The sequence below is a fragment of the Gasterosteus aculeatus genome, chromosome 2 (assembly GCF_964276395.1).
Source record: "Gasterosteus aculeatus chromosome 2, fGasAcu3.hap1.1, whole genome shotgun sequence".
In the NCBI taxonomy this organism is placed as follows: Eukaryota; Metazoa; Chordata; class Actinopteri; order Perciformes; family Gasterosteidae; genus Gasterosteus; species Gasterosteus aculeatus.
The window spans coordinates 5,249,232-5,268,216 of NC_135689.1; the positions used below are offsets into that span (position 1 = coordinate 5,249,232).

At 41.2% G+C, this 18,985-nt stretch overlaps 1 protein-coding gene across 1 annotated transcript; it reads left to right on the plus strand.

Annotated features, from left to right (window-relative positions):
• Positions 1-300: 300 nt before the first annotated feature.
• Positions 301-18,962, plus strand: LOC144386402 (uncharacterized). The gene is made up of 4 exons (XM_078087607.1): positions 301-428; positions 13,900-13,944; positions 16,829-16,855; positions 17,075-18,962. Exons 1-4 carry the CDS (start codon positions 380-382, stop codon positions 18,523-18,525), a joined length of 1,572 nt encoding a protein of 523 aa, XP_077943733.1. The 5' UTR covers positions 301-379; the 3' UTR covers positions 18,526-18,962.
• Positions 18,963-18,985: the final 23 nt, after the last annotated feature.

Here is an 18,985-nt window from a genome sequence, read left to right on the forward strand (position 1 = left end):
GTACTGATTTATTTACGTTGCAAAAAAGCTTTGTTATAAAGCGGATCAGTGCTGAGCCTATGCAGGTCACGTGAAAAATGATCTAAAGATCTGTATCCGGCAGGTGAACAAATCGTTCACCTCCCGACCGTGTTATCTGGTCAATGATTCGTTCATTGTTCATTTTTCACGTGACCTGCATAGGCTCAGCACTGGTAGCGAGTAGATCAATGAGACTCTGCAAGCGGGATTGTTGCTTCCAACCACAGCGACGGAAACCCACCGGGACTTTGGTGGTGCGGGGATTTAATTCGAAGCGACGGAAGGATCGTTCACGGCTCAACAGGTCCACGAAGCCTCAAGTAGAAACTCTGGAAAACTTTTTGGATTAACGTCTTCGATGCTGTGTTTGCGTGAAGTGATGCGGCCCCTGCAGACTTCCAACTATGGTTTGTAGATTGTGTGCGGGATTCTCGGTCGACTGTGTTGGCGAGTTGAGGACTTTGTGCGAGGGCTGCCACTAGTTGCGGCTTAACTAAATTGGCGACGGCAGGTCGCCGCGCAGTGGCTGCATGAAGCCTTCTCATGCAGACAGTGTGGTGATGTTTAACGCCGTGTCTTCGTGTCACTGTTTCGTTCATCTGCCAACCGAGTTTTTGGGTCAATGATTCGTTCATTGTTCATTTTTCACGTGACCTGCATAGGCTCAGCACTGGTACAACTTGGTTGGCAGAAGGATAATTTTCCACGTGACCTGCATTCAACGAATCATTTCTGTTTCCTTGGCTGAGCCTACGCAAGTCCTATTGCGTGGCCACGAGAAAATGAACGAATCTTTTTTTGAGAGGACTCGTTACTCTCAAGTCCTTGAGGACTTCATTCAAAATTAACGAATCGTTCACGAACGACACATCACTAGTGACTCCACTAATCAGGTAATAGGAGCAGCTGTGAGTCACAGACAGAGATACTGCAGGTGTGTGCGAGTATCCACGGCAGCGGCGCACCTGGGTTCATTAACGAGCTGGCAATGGCAGAGGTTGTGTCACTGTAACCTTCCTGAAGCCAAAACTAAAGAACTCTGGGATCCCATAGCCACATTAATCAGCACAACCATGCCATCACTTTCACCTAAAATGAAGTCTCAAAAGTGTATACTTTGGCTCTGAGGGAAGAAGTTCCATATTTTTTTAACCAGATTCTGAAGCTGCTCTACACTCTAGCATCTCCAGCTCTCATTTTAAGAAACGCAATACACACTCATGTAAAACTCAGACTGAAGAACTAGTGAAACATAATCAGTGATTATGAAAAAAGTAGAATAGATATCAACAAGCAGTTTTTTTCATAAAATAGTTGAGACTTGTGTCAACATTTGAATGTTGAAATGGTTTCTGTAGCTGAAAATCTGAAATCTAAAGAAGCTTAAGAGGTTTTGAAAACGATCTCCATATTGGAAAACCATGTGAAGAAATATTCATGATTATTTATTTATATAAATTCAAGCTTAAGAGCAAGAAACCTGAAAAGTCATAACACCCCTCCCATGGAAGAACTAAATATTGAAATATGTGAATGGTTTTAATAGCTGAAAGTTGAAGGAGTTGAAAAGTGCAGCAGAAGAAATAGAATAAGTCAGGAATAAAGATTCAAAGAACAATAATTGGAATGCTTAATGCATTCCGACAATAACAGGAAAAAACAACACTACTCTAGGCGTCGCAAACGAACATGACCAACGTCAGTTAACAGCTGGACAAGGCTTTGAAATCACGGATTTTCGAGTGTTTTGTTTGTTTATTTTTTAGAAAAAAAGTGGTTAATTTATCACCAAACAACGTCGGGATATTTCACAAACACGCTCATTAGCTGTTTGTCCGATGCTGCAGCCGTTTGGTGCTCAGCACTGCACTAAGCGGAGGAGGAGGAGGAGGAGGAGGGAGGGGCGAGGCTTGCAAACGGGGCGAAAATTCTCTCAAGAACTCAAATAAATATCCCGTCAGAAAAAAATTGTGCTCAAGCAGAAGGAGCGCTTTTATCACACAGGGCAAAAGGGCAGGTGCTTGAGCACCACTCTCTCTGTGCACGTGCTTGGTGATCAGTGTTATTTATGAAAGATGAATTGCTTCATGGTTTGCTTTGCTTGTTCCACCGTGATTTTGTAATGATGCAAATGCACAACCAAAATATTTAAGAGACATTCTGTAGACTTAATAGACAGTATCCCTGGGTTTTATACAGGTATAGCACAAGACAGCACAAAAAGGAAATAAGTTAAAAGTGGATGGTTAGGATCAAATTAAAAGGTATACTTAAAAATGTCAAAGAAGCATAGACTGTCTCAGATGTGTGTATTGACTGACGGATGACTTGCAGTGATGGCCGAAACGGTCGAGGAGAAGACAAGGTGTGGCAAATATGTAGGTCACAATGTTCCAATTAGTTAATCTTTCACTTGACAAGTTATGGGGAAATTGGCTTGAGGATCAGTTGTCAGGGTTTGGCATGTGATAAAGATGCCAAACCCATGAGGTTTTCTTGGTGCGTCTAATAACCGTACCGGGCATCGCCCAAAACACATTGTTTATGGCACATTCTGACTCTACCGTGTGAATCTTGCAGCAGAAATTGATACTTGGGAAATGTTTTTAAACTTTTAAACAAAACAAACCATAAAATGTCCCTCTGGTAACAGTTCTGACTATTTGTTCGAAGTATTGTTCTTCGAATCTTTATTAGTAGAATGCATTAAGCATTCCAAGTATTGTTCTTTGAATCTTTATTCCGCCTTCTTCTTCTTCTATTTCTTCCGTCGCACCTTTCAACTCCTTCACACTTTCAGCTATTAAAACCGTTCCAATATTAAAATATTCAACTCCTTTTCCGGCTTTCCAGCTATGACTCAGCTTTGTACATCTTAAGCTTGAATTTATATAAATCAGTAATCATGAATATTTCTTCTAATTGTTTTCCAATGGAGATCGTGTTCAAATCCTCTTAAACTTCTTCAACTTTCAGATTTTTCAGCTTCGCCAATCTTTCAGCTACAGACAGCATTTCAACTTTCAAATGTTGACACAAGTCTCAACTGTTTTATGAAAAAACTGCTTGTTGATATCTATTCTACTTTTTTCATAATCACTGATGATGTTTCACTAGTTCTTCGTTCCAAATAAACCAAATAAAAAGAATGTTGGTCAGGGTTTTTGGTAATGCCCATGGCTTCGTCCAGCCCTGGATTTTTCTGCTATATGTCACTTTAGCTCAGGCTGTTATGGTAGTGGTACCTGTTATGAGATAGCCTTTAAATAGTACTAAAATTGGTGTGTCTTTATTTTGAGTTAGCTGTTCCAGCTCTATTACTCTCTTCATATTCTGTCAAGATGTAGTTGTACATTAGTATCATATATTAGCAACTAACCAGGAACTACAGGTAGAAACCATTCTTTTAACTCGTCATCCCTCAAGGTGGTCTTAGCGATGATGTTTACATGTTTACAGACTGTTTACAGAAAAGGGGAAGAGTTCCCAGGTACATTGAGGCAGAGCAAAGAGAAAATTCCAATGTATGATGTATGTGGGTTGTATTATCTTTTGACAAAGAAGAACTTCACATTGATTACACAGTAATTAAAAGATTCCCAAACAAGAACACACCCACACCTCTAACTATATGATTAGTACCGCTTTAAAACATTCTGGCTTAACTGGTTTGACGTGAGGCCCATCAACCTTTCCAAGAAAGCAGTCATTGAGACAGGGCAGTGGTGGATGTTGTGGTAGGTGTAGTTTCTGTTTCTGTTGTCGTGGTGTTGGTCGAAGTGTTAGTGGCAGTGTGTTCAGTCTGGAATAACCATGGAAATTTCACATTTGTTTTGCATTGTTGGATGTGGGCTACTCCAGCCTTCTCCTCTTCTGCTAAGGCGGGCAGACCTTTCGATTCGCAGGCCACAATATAAAGAACACAAAAACATGAACAACGCATTTTCTCGATTGTAACTCCACTTTTCATAGAACAGTCTTTTTCTTTCTCTTTGTCTCCTCTTAATTTTTTGGTTTCATCACCAGTTTCCCTTTTTTGTTTCTGCCTTTCGGGTTTTCCCTACACCTGCTCACTGCCGCCACATCCTTCACTTGCACTGAGCAGTCGATTCAAAGCCTGTCATGTGTGTCACGTATGTTGCACAGGAATAAAGGTACGGGGGCCGAGACGGTTTATCTTCTCAAGATGTGGCGTGTGAACTGGTTGAAATGCGTGAGGCATGTGAACCCTGCAATGAGGTCATTATTTTAGACTCGTTTTGAAAGGACCACGGTGACGGACCGTCTCAACCAGCCGAAGGAAACGCTGGCTACCGTTGCCAGAAAATGGAGCGGGCAGGTCGGCATGGATCTCTCTGCTGGCCAACCGTCTGCCGAACAGCCCTGAGCTGTTAAACGGGTCTTCATCTCCACGCACATCTGTCTCTGAGGTGCCGTGGATGCAGCCTGCTTGCTAAACTGAGACAGCTGAGTCAAACTAAAGGAAGTGCACACACTCCCAGTCGCGAAGCGTAAAAATAGTTGTTGCGGACCGTAGTCGGTGTCCAAACTTTTTTCCCCGAGGGCCACATACAGAAAAATAATACTAAGGACTTGGCCACTCACTAGACGTGCACTTCTAATGCACTAATATTCATTAGTATTTACCTGTATTTGATTGAAAAATCAATCAAATACAGGTAAATTACGTTTGATAATAGAACATGTTAGAAGAAAAAAAGTCTCCATCAAAGCTCTCCATCAGTAGATTTCATTTTATTTTTTACAAATGTTGGCAGGTCATTCAGTCAGTGAGCCTCAGATTGGTTCTTATGGTGCTGATCCCCCTTCATTGTCCTGTATGAAGGGAGAGACAAGAAGAGAAATAAGGGATTTGTTTGAAGTATTTCAAGCTTATTACACAAATACATTATTGGGATTGTTAACACATCAACTAACGTTTGTTAAAAAAACTGTCATCAACTTTGATTGACTGAATTTATTAAGTAATTGGGCTTATTAACAAATGAAAACGGTGGTATATTTTTAACTCACCTGTAAATGGAAGATTGGTTCTCAGTCTGCTTTTGTTCTGCGTTAACAGAGAATGTCACAGATCACAGATGTATAATGAGCCGACTCATAATTCTTTTTGTATGGCGTCTAAGCAGAGGTCTTTTCCAACCTCCGGTAGAAGTCAGAAAGGGAGAGAAGCTGATGCTGATTCAGAGAATCAGCGCACTAAATTCCGATCAGTTCTAAATGCAGACTCTCCTCCACTACTTCTCAATCCATTGAAAACGGAGCGAACAGTGTGATTTCCTTCTCAATGACAGAAAAATCTTTCAAGCGCTGACTGAATTCTTTCAGGAGAGATGCGATCACAGACACATATTCTCTTTGGGATTCCATCGGCAAACAATTTCATTTTCAGTCACGTCTAAAGAACTCCGATGGAAATGGCCGTGCCAAAAAGATATCTCCTTTATTATTAGTGCATTGAGATGATGTGGGGATTTGAATTTTCCAACGTATTACAATGCAGCAAACATATATTTAGACTGCATTAATGACATTTCGTATAGATCACTGAGGCACTGTGATGTGTATCTATCATTATTTATTCATTAATAGATGTCAAAATTAAAGTTAATATAAACCAGAACATTGTTTTTTACTGTCGCCAGAGCTGTATAGAAAATATTGTAATTAATTTGAGTCTTATAAGACTGGCTTTACATAACCTGTAACCTTAACGTTCCTTGAATCTACCATAGTAATGTTCCACTGACTTAGCCTCTTCATTGTTCAAAGTGAAGATGTATATGGATGCTGCACCCTACCGATATTTTAAGGTAACTTCCTTCCATGTCAGCAGAAAAGGGTCATATGAATACATTTGTGTTAACTACAGATGGCGCCACTCTCAATTGGCACACCTGCTTGTGTAGAGCAGTGAAGGTGCTCTGCGCTGTGAGAGAGGGAAGATACATTTCATCTTCATATGAGCCGGACTGGCCTAGCTGCAGTGCACACCAACAACCACCAGGTGGAAAGCTTGTCTTACTGCAGCCATGACTACCTCATAATACAATGTATTTCACACCAACACCATTAAAATTGACCACGATATCTAGTCCCACTCCTTGAATGAAGCAAAATATGAAACAATAACTAAACAAACACATTTTGTAATTACATTTATTTGAGCTGTAATGTTGCAGGGAACAGGGAAATAACTTCATACTAAAGATAAAGCTTCATGGGATGTGTACAAAGGAATCATTAACATCAAGTGTCATTTTTCAAATCATATTTTAATAAAAGATGAACACCATTCATTACATACACAAGGGGCATGTTCTGTTTCACATTGACAAATTACATTACAACAATGTATTAAACACATGTAGTAAATAAATAAACAAAACAGAAACAACTGACTATTTCTTGATATAGTTTACGGTCTGTTTTTTCACCTGTCCCACAACACAGGCAAAATCAGCTTACGGTTTGCACTATTAATGTGATTTACAAAACATTGTTTTTATAAATACACTTAACCATCTTCAAAGGGATCACTATTGTTTTCGTATTCATATTAATCTAATCCATGAAGATCTGAAGCTGTGATCACTGCTCTCCCAACTCAGTGAAAGCGCTTTGCGGAATGTCAACTTTCTCTCTGCCGTTTGCTCTCTCTTCTCTCCGAGCTGCATGTAAAAAAATGTTTTATTTAAATTGGAAGTTTGAGTTGGTAGGTCGAGTGCAGAACAAGTATTCCTGTTGCCACTAAGGTGCCACAGAGGTGCCACACAGTTGTTACAGAGTTGCCACTGAGGTGCCACTGCCACTCGCCCCTCTCTCCCTCCCCCCCTCTATCCCCACAATCTCCACTATACTCCCCACATGGAACCTCCCCCGTTGACCGTATGGCAAAATCTTGCTCCAAGGTTTTTTAAAGTTGCAATCCCCCCCCCACACACACGGAACCACCGGACCTGAGATCAAAGTGGGCTGTATCTGGTCCAAACCAAAAATTAGCCCCTGCTCTAAGAAACGGAAACGGTTTGTCTCAAATAATAGTTTAAAATGTATTTTTTTACGGCAGCTGAGCTGTCGTACAAACACCCCCCCTCCCCTTTGCTAATATCTAGTCTCCGCTATTCGTCCAAAGCCAAATCTATTCCGTCGTTTGAAGCAAACCTTTTAAACTCTGGCTTTGGGCTCCCATTATTTAGTTATAACTTCACTGGAAGTCCATTTTCCATTGTCCATTTTCCACCGCCCCCTTCATTGAGGCAGAGTTAGGTTTGCCTTCCATATGTGCTTTTTCACTGTGGTTTTATGTCAGATCAGCAGGACTAAATAGCTTCTACACCTACGTAAAATACATTACCTATTCCATGGATACGAACAACATAGTAAAAAAGTGTCTAAAAATTAAGGGTATAACGATTCATTTTAACAACAATTCGATTCGAATCGCGATTCATGGTTGAGGATTCGAATCACTGACGATCTGGGTTAATTTAGAACGATCCGATTTGATTCAGTGACTTGAAATCGATTCAGTAACTTTACTGGACAGGGCAGGCAAAGTTTCCGAGATCCCTGTTGTTTCTTGTAAGGAAATCAGGTTTAAATTAATTATGGATATTATAAACAAGCAAACAACAATTAATGGCAAATGTATTAACCTTTTATTTGAATCAAGTGCCATTTTCAATGTAAACATGACACAATAATTACGCGATGTTTGGATCAATTCACAGAACCCCGGATTTTCAACCACATTGTAGGTTTGCATGTCTTTACAGATAAACTCGGCAATTGTTACTGTGATGTTGAGTTTCGTGCTGGCGAGGCCTGAGGTGTCTGCAGAGCTGGAGTTATCTTCTGCTGCTGCAGCCGTAACACTGCTAGAGATGCCTGACTGTCGGCGTTGTTTAATCCCACGGCGCCTTAGTAGATGGCCGGAAAGATTCGTTGTGTTTCCGTGGTTTTTTATTTGTCTTCTACATATTCTACAAACAGCGACCGACTTATTTAGAACACCTCCGTGTTTGCAAAAGCCAAAATATTTCCACACGCTGGATCGATAAGTTTGTAAATGTCTTGCTTGCAGTCGTCTCCTCCACGCTTTGTTTTGTTGTTGTTCCGAGTTTCGCGCGGCTGCCGCTGCGTACTGATGACGTCACAGACAGGCAGACTGAATCGAGTAACGTTTAACGTGTCTAAAGTGCTAAAAAACAAACAAACAAACACACATCCATACCGTTTTTGTACTTTTTTATAAATCCAATGTGCAGTTTCCAAGTATCGATACAATCGATTATGTACCATTTCAATCGATATATGTCGTCCGGAATGCCGATTTGAATATAAATCGATTAATCGATTCAGTGAATGAATCGTTACACCCCAAGTAGAACTATTTTAGTGATGACAAACTATATATACAGTATATATTCACCGAGAAGAATGCCCTGGACCTCCCCACCTTTTTCATCCCTTATGAGTTTGCACCCCTGGGCACATTCTGAACATCAGATATGTTTAACACAACATTATGTTATGACTACGGTGTGCCTAATTAAAATGGACATGACAGGAATAAGGATAGCTTCCTGGTTGAGATGAGGAAATGGCGTGTAACGCAGTGGTTCAAAATTACCTCTAAGAAAACGCCCACTTCACACGCAATTCCATGGAGCAGCTGCAGATTATCTTATTGGCAGAGGTACACAAGCAACATTCATGGGTCAGAAGGGCTGGTTTGAGGCCCATTGAATTTTACAGTTGAGTGATTTTCAGGTTATTTGGTTATTTGAAATGCATTGTTTTATATAAATGTATAATACATCGGGAGTCACGGCTGCAGTGGGATAACAGGAATCAGGAAACATTTATTGCCAAAATATGTCAAACATATAAGGAATTTGTCTTGGCGGTTGGTGCGTGACAGCAGACAGTGTAACAATGGACGACCAAGACAGCAGTGCACAAGTAATAAAATAAAGTAAAATGAAATGCTAATGCAATGGGTTAGTAGAATAAGGCTATGGGTTAGTATAAAACAAGAGAATAAAGTCAGTTAAGAATTTAAAATATTAAAAAAGTTAAAAGAAAAAAGCATAAAGTGCACTAGCGACAAGTGACGACAAAGTGAAAAATTACAGTTAAAGTGACATGTGCAGTATGAAGGGGAGTGCCCGGTGGAATGTTATGGTCAGTCAGTGGGAGACCGGGCTCTGTTCATGAGTCCGACTGCCGACGGGAAGAAATTGTTCGTGTGGCGGTCTTAGTCCTGATGGACTGACCTAAGCCTCCTGACCTAAGCCTCCTGCCAGATGGAAGGGGCACAAACAGTTTTTGTCTGGAGTGAGAGGGGTCGGCTACGATCTTTTAAGCTCGCTTCAGAGACCTGGAAGCGAAAAAGTCCTGCAGGGACGGCAGATTGCAGCCGATCACCCTCTCTGCAGAGCGGATGACACGCTGCAGCCTGCCCTGCCCTGCAGGCTGCAGCGTACCAGACGGTGATGGAGGAGCAGAGGATGGACTCGATGATGGCCGTGTAGAGGTGGACCATCATGGTCTTTGGCAGGTTGAATTTCTTCAGCTGCCTCAGGAAGAACAACCTCTGCTGAGCCTTCTTTGTGATGGAGCTGATGTTCAGCTCCCACTTGAGGTCCTGGGTGATGATGGAGCCCAGGAAACGGAAGGAATCCACAACAGTGACGGGGGAGTCACACAGGGTGATGGGTGAAGGTGGGGATTTGTTCCTCCGGAAATCCACAACCATCTCCACTGTCTTTGGAGTATTGAGCTCCAGGTTGTTCTGGCTGCACCACGACACCAGATGGTCAGACTCCCACCTGTAGGCGGACTCATCCCCACCAGAGATCAGTCCAATGAGGGTGGTGTCATCCGCAAACTTCAGGAGCTTGACGGACTGGTGGCTGGAGGTGCAGCTGTTGGTGTACAGGGAGAAGAGCAGAGGGGAGAGAACGCAGCCTTGGGGGGGAACCGGTGCTGATGGTCCGAGAGGCTGAGACATGTGTCCCCAGCTTGACATGCTTTTTCCTGTGAGACAGAAGTCTGTGATCCACTTGCAGGTGGAGTCGGGCACGTGCAGCTGGGAGAGTTTGTCCTGCAGCAGGGACGGGATGATGGTGTTGAAGGCAGAGCTGAAGTCCACAAACAGGATCCTGGCGTAGGTTCCTGGGGAGTTCATATGCTGGAGGATGTAGTGGAGGGCCATGTTGACAGCATCGTCCACAGACCTGTTGGCTCTGTAGGCGAACTGCAGGGGGTCCAGGAGGGGGTCAGTGAGGGACTTCAGGTGGGTCAGGACTAGCCGTTCAAAAGACTTCATGACTACAGAGGTCAGGGCGACGGGCCTGTAGTCATTGAGTCCTGTGATCCTGGGCTTCTTGGGAACAGGGATGATGGTGGAGGCCTTGAAGCAGGCTGGTACGTGGCATGTCTCCAGGGAGGTGTTGAAGATGTCAGTGAACACCGGAGACAGCTGGTCAGCACAATGCTTCAGGGTGTGAGGGGAAACGGCGTCCGGACCAGCTGCCTTAAGGGGATTTTGTCTTTTAAAGAGCCGTTAACGTCTCTCTCCAGTATAGAGAGGGTCGTTGCTGGTGGGGGAGGGGAAGGTGAGATAGATGTAGAGGCGTGAGCACCTGATTGGCTGGGGGAGGGAGGGGTGGGGGACTGCAGCAGGTTGGTGGAGCTGTGGGGGATGGGATTAGGACATTGTCTTTCGAATCGGCAGTAGAACTCATTCAGCTAATTCATGAAGTGGGGGGTTTTTGGCTTGTAGTTGGTGTTTGAGCCCCATCTCAACTGCTCATATTGATTACTTGGTGTTTATTAGAGTGCACCGCAGCTAGGGCAGTTCCGGATATCAAACAACAAACGTCTAAGTGCTCAGTAAGTGTCACATTTACCAGTAAAGCCAAGAAACCATAATGTTAGAGGTTATATAACCAAGTCTTTATGTGAGGCCTGTCTCGTACACTTAATAATAATAATAAAATAGCAATTTTTAATGTACAGTTCTGGCCACAGCAAAACTGATTCTACTGATTCTATCGTTCACGAATGTAGATAACTCATTTATTTTATAATGTTAAACAAAATCCCATTCAACTCCAATGTTGAGGTCCAATGCTGAGGTCATAACCAGAAAACATAACCAGTCCTTCAACGCCAAAATGAAGGTTCTTTTGAGGGACTAAATGGGCTCCAATATTTACAAAACACATTTACAGTTAAAGATGTAGTTACTTTATATGATTTCAATGCCTCCAAATACATATTTGGAGGCATATATACATACATCAACTGCTTTGATCCAGGCGCACTTATTTTGTACTGTAGAGTTAAGTTGTAAATGTGTAAATTGAACATGCTACAAGGTCTCTGCTGTGTCTAGCGACTGAGATGACTTGCAGCGATTCTGTAATTAGTCGAGAAGGTGTTGCAAATGTGCAGGTCACAATGTTCCAATTTGTTAATTATGCACTTAACATGTTGATGAGGAAATAGGCTCAGGTAGTCTGAGGGCCAGCTGGCAGGGTTTGGTATCTGATGAAGATCCCTCCCTTTTGAGGTTTTCTTGGCGTGTCCAGCTAATACCCAGGAATGGTCATCATTTGCGTTTTTTCCGATAGCAGTAAAAAAAAAAAAAAAATGAAGGCATTTTTTTATTTCAAACTATGAACAATATATTAACTGTTTATAGCATGCTTAGTGTTTACCCTCTGTAAGAGCCAGAAGCAAAACATAACTCATAGGTTTACATTGACTGAGAGTCACAGCCATTAGTTACTATTAGTTAATACATTTTGATGAATAGATAGCAGTATGCCTCACTGATCAACAGTAAATGCCATTAGTCCAGTCTAAATCTATGTTAGCTTATTCGGAATGTGTTAAAAACTAAAAACAGCACATTTCAAGCACTATCTATAACAACGGTTATCTTTTTGGCATCTAAACAGCTGGCTTTCCTGGTCAACTGCTGGATTTTCTTCAATGAAAGGCTTTACAGGTTGTTCTGGTAGTAAGAGTTGATGTAGTTGTAGTGGTCTTGGTTGTGGTAGGGTAGATGTTGTGGAATATTCAAAGCAATTGCAGTACAGTCTACTGTCAGAAGGTGTTTGGAGTGCTGGGTTAACACTGTAAAGTAGGACTTCACTAAAATTAAAATCACTCATAATTAGTGAGAGCTGTGACGGGCACGATATAGTGTAGATCGTTTTAGACTGAAGAGAACAAAGCGGTCATCAAAATTCAAAATTATTCCAGCCCGGTTATAAACATACATAGAGAATTGTCAAAAAAGGTAAAAAGTCAAGATATGCAGAAAAAGGCAAGATATGCAGAAGATCATTTCTAAACACACAACATGTACAACTTTAAAAGATGTTGCCTGGCTTCTGTTGTTTCTTATTAGTTGGACATATAAAGAAAAATCAAAAAAGGGAGGTAAAGGAGCTGGCCCGAAAATACAGTACAGTGGCACAATTGCAATATTAAGTTTTATTTTTACTTGTGAACGAATATGAATTAAACGTCACTTGGTTAATCTTTAGTTTTCCAGAATATGATTTTACAAGGCAAACATTTCCAGAAGAATCCAATGTTCAGGCTTCTTGAAGGCTGTGATGTGTGTAAATGATAACTTTATATAGTTAAATTATTATCTTATGTCCTTAAGCCTTTGGGGCATTGTAGTAATAATACTAGTCAAAAAACAATACATGCACAGAACAAGGTCAGATTTCTTTTGGAAATGAGAAACAGCCTGTAAAGCTGTAAATACACAGTGATTCAAACTAAACTACAGCTTTTATGAAATGCTTTTCCACCATCTGTATGATGAAGAGATATGTTTAACACCACATTATGCATAATTAGGTGTGTCTAATTAAAAAGGACATGACAGGAATAAGGCTAGTTTCCTTGTTGAGATGTGGAAACAGCGTGTAAGGACAATTACGCCGTGATCCAAAATTCTTCAGAAAGAAAACACCTACTTCACACGCAATTACAAGGAACAGCTGTGGCAGCGTTCAACTAAACACTGCTAAAATATGCCAGGGACGAAAGGAAAGTATCTGGGAGGTACCATAATCAGAGGCCACCATCAGATTTACCTAAACCAATTTCCTCACAACTCAACAAGTGTCCACTTTAAATTTTGAACCACCCAGTCAGCTCTATATAAAACATCGCTACGAGACCTGTGTCAGTCACTATTCACGGCAGAGACAGTTCATGCTTCTTTGAACATTTGTAAGTATACCTTTTACCTTGATCCTAACCACCGACTTCTAATTGAATTGTTTTTTCTGCTTTGTACATTGCTGTACATTTAAAACTTAAGGATACTGTATGTGTGAGTTAGTGCCGAGCACCATCACGTCCTTCCTTATGTACAACTATATTTATTTATTTTGGCATTTCACAGTTGTAGTGTAAATTGTTCTCTCGATTCTAGTCAATCATTTAGACAGTTTGAATCTTGGTAAAAATGAAATATTTTGATTGGGGCTGACTACCTCTGTGGCTTTTTGCAGCATTATATGTATGAATATATACCGGTGGTGTGACTCAGAGAGAGTTGTTCCAAAACTACATACTGTGTTTGGTGGCGGTGAGGGAAACACCACGGAATATCAAACTGTCTTACTTCAAAAGACAATCCAGTCCTTTATATTGTGTATATTAAGCTGTGCACTTCTCATGCTTAAAAACGGTGGTTTTTATGGGACCAATCAATCAATGAGAATAGCTCTTAGTTGAGAATAGTGCGAGGACTAATTAACAGACGTGTTTACATTTATTTCGCTGCATATTAATCAAAGGCTTGTCTTTCAGCTCATCCAGACAGTGGCAAAATGCGCAAGCTCACTCTAACTGCAGGTAAGGCACAATGATACAGGGTTCTTACACATTTTGACCAGTGGATTTCCATGACTTTTCCATGACTTCAAACAAAATTTCCATGACCAAATAAGTGTGAAATCTCAGTGTATACATGAAAGTGAGAAAATGTAGTATTTAAACAAACAATGAGAATACCAAAGCATACAGTGTTTCCCCCACCATTCAATTCGGTCTCAAGATGTTATAATTATACAATTATCCACTATGGATGAGTATCGTTTGGGGGTTTCCTGATACCAGTGCTAAAACGATACTTCTAAAACATACCGGTGCCTAAACAGTGCCTAAAACAATACTTGTTTTCCATTATTTTACTTCAAATTATGGACAATACATGAACTGTTAACAGTTTACAGTAGACAACAGTCTCTGTAAGAGCCGGAAGTGTATGTATTACTTAATTGGAATTTGTGGAATATTAATCATTTAATTTATGGTCATTGTGAAGGAACTAAAGATATGTAACTTGTATTGAACGCATTTATGTTGGATTGACGCTCCTTGTGTGTCTCCATGTATTGACGTCGCGATTGCAGTAGGTGCAACATAGAAGAGCTGCATTAGGCACAAGAGCATATTGTTTATCTGCTGTGTGACAGAATGTAGTAATTGTATATTATGTTGACGCATGGCAGCATAAAATAAACACAAAACGAAAAGAATCAAATGATCTCCTGTCATTCGAGGAAGAAAATTAAGCCACGTGTCTGCAGCTTAATACGGCTCAATGACAAAGAACATCGAAGCAACGCCGCCGCGCTCTCTGTTTACAACTTGGAACTGCTGCTAGCAGACGGGCAGCGCACGTACAGCGCCGGCGGCCGAAGAGAGAGACGTGCTGCTCGGCATGGTGGCTTCGCTAACAGTCGCCCTATGATGGGGTTTCTGTAGTAGCTTCGCTAGCAGCAGTGCTGCTTCCTTTAGCACGGCTTGTTAATGCCGCTCTCCCATGTTTAAAATATATCATGTTCCGCCTCCACATTACTTACATTCTGCTCGTCCCGGGTCTTTGTTTGTCGTAACTCATGAGATGCACTTTTCCATACGTAGCCAACCACGGTTAAATCTACACTTCCCTGACACTGGATGATTCCTGAGCTACCCAACGTTTCAGTTAAGGCGCGTTTACACCGCCGCGGTGCGAATTATTTGCGCTGTGAGTATCAGAGCGTCCTGCGTCTCTTTAAAACCATATGAATGATTTCAAACGTAAAGTTTAAATGAACCACATGACCATAGAAATATAACAAATTTCCATGACTTTTAGGATTTAATTTCTTTCCATGACATTTCCAGGCCTGGAAATGACCATTTTGAAATTCCATGACTTTTCCAGGTTTTCCATGACCGTACGAACCCTGATGATAAATTCAATTTTTTAATTAGAGTCGGTTTAACCAAAGTAAAAAATGTATTTTCTTACTTAACTCCAATGAAATCTTACCAAACCATAAGCCCGACAGAATAACAGCTCCTTTGTCCAAAAGCTTGAATGAAATACTCACTCTCTTCATGATTCTATCGTTCACGAATGTAGATAACTCATTTATTTTATAATGTTAAACAAAATCCCATTCAACTCCAATGTAACTTGGGTAATATTATAATAACCTGCACAAATACAAACAAACTAAAACTGCAGACCAGAGTATTGTTAAGTCTTGGTTTTCAGTTATATGACCGAAGTGGTCTTCTTACTGGAATAGATTGCCATGGTTAATTATAAAGGACACCTAACCTACATCCAAACAGGTTATATTAGAGACCTCCACTCACAATCAAAGCAATTCATATGGTAAATTAATATTACACAATTAGGAAAAAGTTAGTCATAAGTCAGGCTAAAAGTAATCCAGTTGAAACAGACACATGCAATCAAGACAGCTCGCAAGAAACCCCAGAACTTGGCGAGTGTAAATGAACTGATATACAATTTCACTGCTTCATCTAGGGTACGATAGATTGGACAATACGTCAATGTCAGTCTCACTCCCTCCAGGAAATACACGAGACCACGAATCGTACTGATGTTTTTATTCCGCTTGCCGGCATCCATCGTCGAACTAAACACACGTCACACGGCTATTAGCTAACATAACAAAAACGTATCGAACAGATATGACAAGACATTAAACAAACGTACCTTACTGGCTGCACACGACCGAGAGGGAATGATAACACTTTAGCTGAGGAACTACCTTGTGAGACCTACATCTTAACATTATTATCTCTTGCTGAGATAAGACCTGAGACCTTACTTTCTTCGCATGCTTCTTGGCTGTGCGACACCAAAACATGTCCCCCCGAAACCAACCCAGCAAACATAGTTCCCACCTCCCAAACCAAACAAACAAATATTCCTGAGAACAACCCACAAACAAATAAACAAGTGCATCAGGACATCATAAAAAATACATTCATGGCAGTTAAACTCCCACCAAATCACAATTTTTGGGATTTCCCTTCTCAAATATCCATTACATTTATTCTGCTTCAAGCAGTAAGACAGTCTTCTGTACAGGCCTGTCGAGATAGGCTAAGTCAGGCTAAAATTAATCCAGTTGAAACAGACACATGCAAACAAGACAGCTCGCAAGAAACCCCAGAACTTGGCGAGTGTAAATGAACTGATATACAATTTCACTGCTTCATCTAGGGTACGATAGATTGGACTATAAGTGAATGTCAGTGTTGTAAAAATATATGTTGTGGTTGTATTCTTATGGCAGGTGTGATCCAGAAATGGATTGGATTGCGGTTACTTAAACCTACTTCTATTTATTCTACTTATGTTGAATTGTGGTACATGTCCTGTTAATCTTAGTTTTAACCCAATACTAACAAGTGTGTCACTTTCAAGGTCTCTGTTTGATCATCGCCAGCTTGGGTAAGTTCACGACATTTAAAAATCATAATCGACAGAATCGCTATTAGATCATTTATGTCTTTGACTAAGTAATGTCGTGGATTAGTAGTTTTATGTATATGATTCAATGCCATCATCTTTAATGTAACCCCTTTTATTACATTCATAAATTTGAGTTTTGTCCAGTGGAAATAATTAATGGTTAAACAGCAATTAACAAATCTGACATAATTATTTCAGGTTTACCTGGCCAAGCAAGACCTGGAAACCCCTGTTATGGAGGACAAAATGGGCCATACCCCAACCCTGCAGATCCACATACGTTTTTCAACTGTGATTGGGGAAACGTCTACCTCCAAAAATGCCCAGCAAATTTGGTGTATAATCATGCCATAAAGGCTTGTGACTATCCCACAAACACGTATGGAGGACATACTACTACAACTCCCACGACTACCACCAGTCCTCCCACCACAACTCCAATGACTACAACCAGTCCGCCGACCACAACCCCCATCACTACAACCAGTCCTCCTACCACGACAATTGCGACAACAACAACCAGCAGTACCTCTCATAAAAACCCCTGTTATGGAGGACAAAATGGGCCATACCCCAACCCTGCAGATCCACATACGTTTTTCAACTGTGATTGGGGAAACGTCTACCTCCAAAAATGCCCAGCAAATTTGGTGTATAATCATGCCATAAAGGCTTGTGACTATCCCACAAACACGTATGGAGGACATACTACTACAACTCCCACGACTACCACCAGTCCTCCCACCACAACTCCAATGACTACAACCAGTCCGCCGACCACAACCCCCATCACTACAACCAGTCCTCCTACCACGACAATTGCGACAACAACAACCAGCAGTACCTCTCATAAAAACCCCTGTTATGGAGGACAAAATGGGCCATACCCCAACCCTGCAGATCCACATACGTTTTTCAACTGTGATTGGGGAAACGTCTACCTCCAAAAATGCCCAGCAAATTTGGTGTATAATCATGCCAAAAAGGCTTGTGACTACCCCGTACACCATTATACACAACATCCTACTACAACTCCCACGACTACCACCAGTCCTCCCACCACAACTCCAATGACTACAACCAGTCCGCCGACCACAACTCCCATCACTACAACCAGTCCTCCTACCACGACAATTGCGACAACAACAACCAGCAGTACCTCTCATAAAAACCCCTGTTATGGAGGACAAAATGGGCCATACCCCAACCCTGCAGATCCACATACGTTTTTCAACTGTGATTGGGGAAACGTCTACCTCCAAAAATGCCCAGCAAATTTGGTGTATAATCATGCCAAAAAGGCTTGTGACTACCCCGTACACCATTATACACAACATCCTACTACAACTCCCACGACTACCACCAGTCCTCCCACCACAACTCCAATGACTACAACCAGTCCGCCGACCACAACTCCCATCACTACAACCAGTCCTCCTACCACGACAATTGCGACAACAACAACTAGCAGTACCTCTCATAAAAACCCCTGTTATGGAGGACAAAATGGGCCATACCCCAACCCTGCAGATCCACATACGTTTTTCAACTGTGATTGGGGAAACGTCTACCTCCAAAAATGCCCAGCAAATTTGGTGTATAATCATGCCATAAAGGCTTGTGACTATCCCGTAAACCATTATTATTGAGGAGGAGGTTATTAAACCATCCATACAGCTTCTAGATCATTTGAAAGTCTGCTGGGGGTGTTGGGGAGTTCAAGGTCCACTCTTTCGTTAATATAAAAGTGCTTAATTACTTCATGGTTAAGTATGATATAGGTTTATATTAATTGTTGGTGTATATAATCTCACTGGGTGTTTCTCTTTTGTTTATGTCTAGATATTGGTGGATTGATTTTAAACATATATGGCACATATGGCATTCATCAGGTATGTTGTTTGTAGAAATCTTAATGACAAACGTTAAACCACTAATTATACTGAAATGTACCAATAATGTACCCTAAATGTCTTCACTTATAATGGCAAGTTTTTGGAGGGTTTTGTTTTAAATTTGGTTGTTGGTTACTCTTTGCTTATCCGCTGTCAATTACAATTAAAAAACACAGTACACCTTTACAAAACCAATGTCATGATTGTGTCACAG

Excerpts from the sequence above, each read along its gene's own strand:
- LOC144386402 (XM_078087607.1), top strand. The coding sequence starts at position 380 with ATGCTGTGTTTGCGTGAAGTGATGCGGCCCCTGCAGACTTCCAACTAT. Across the intron at positions 13,945-16,828 it reads CAAGCTCACTCTAACTGCAG|GTCTCTGTTTGATCATCGCC; the intron begins GTAAGGCACAAT and ends GTCACTTTCAAG. Across the intron at positions 16,856-17,074 it reads TTTGATCATCGCCAGCTTGG|GTTTACCTGGCCAAGCAAGA; the intron begins GTAAGTTCACGA and ends TAATTATTTCAG.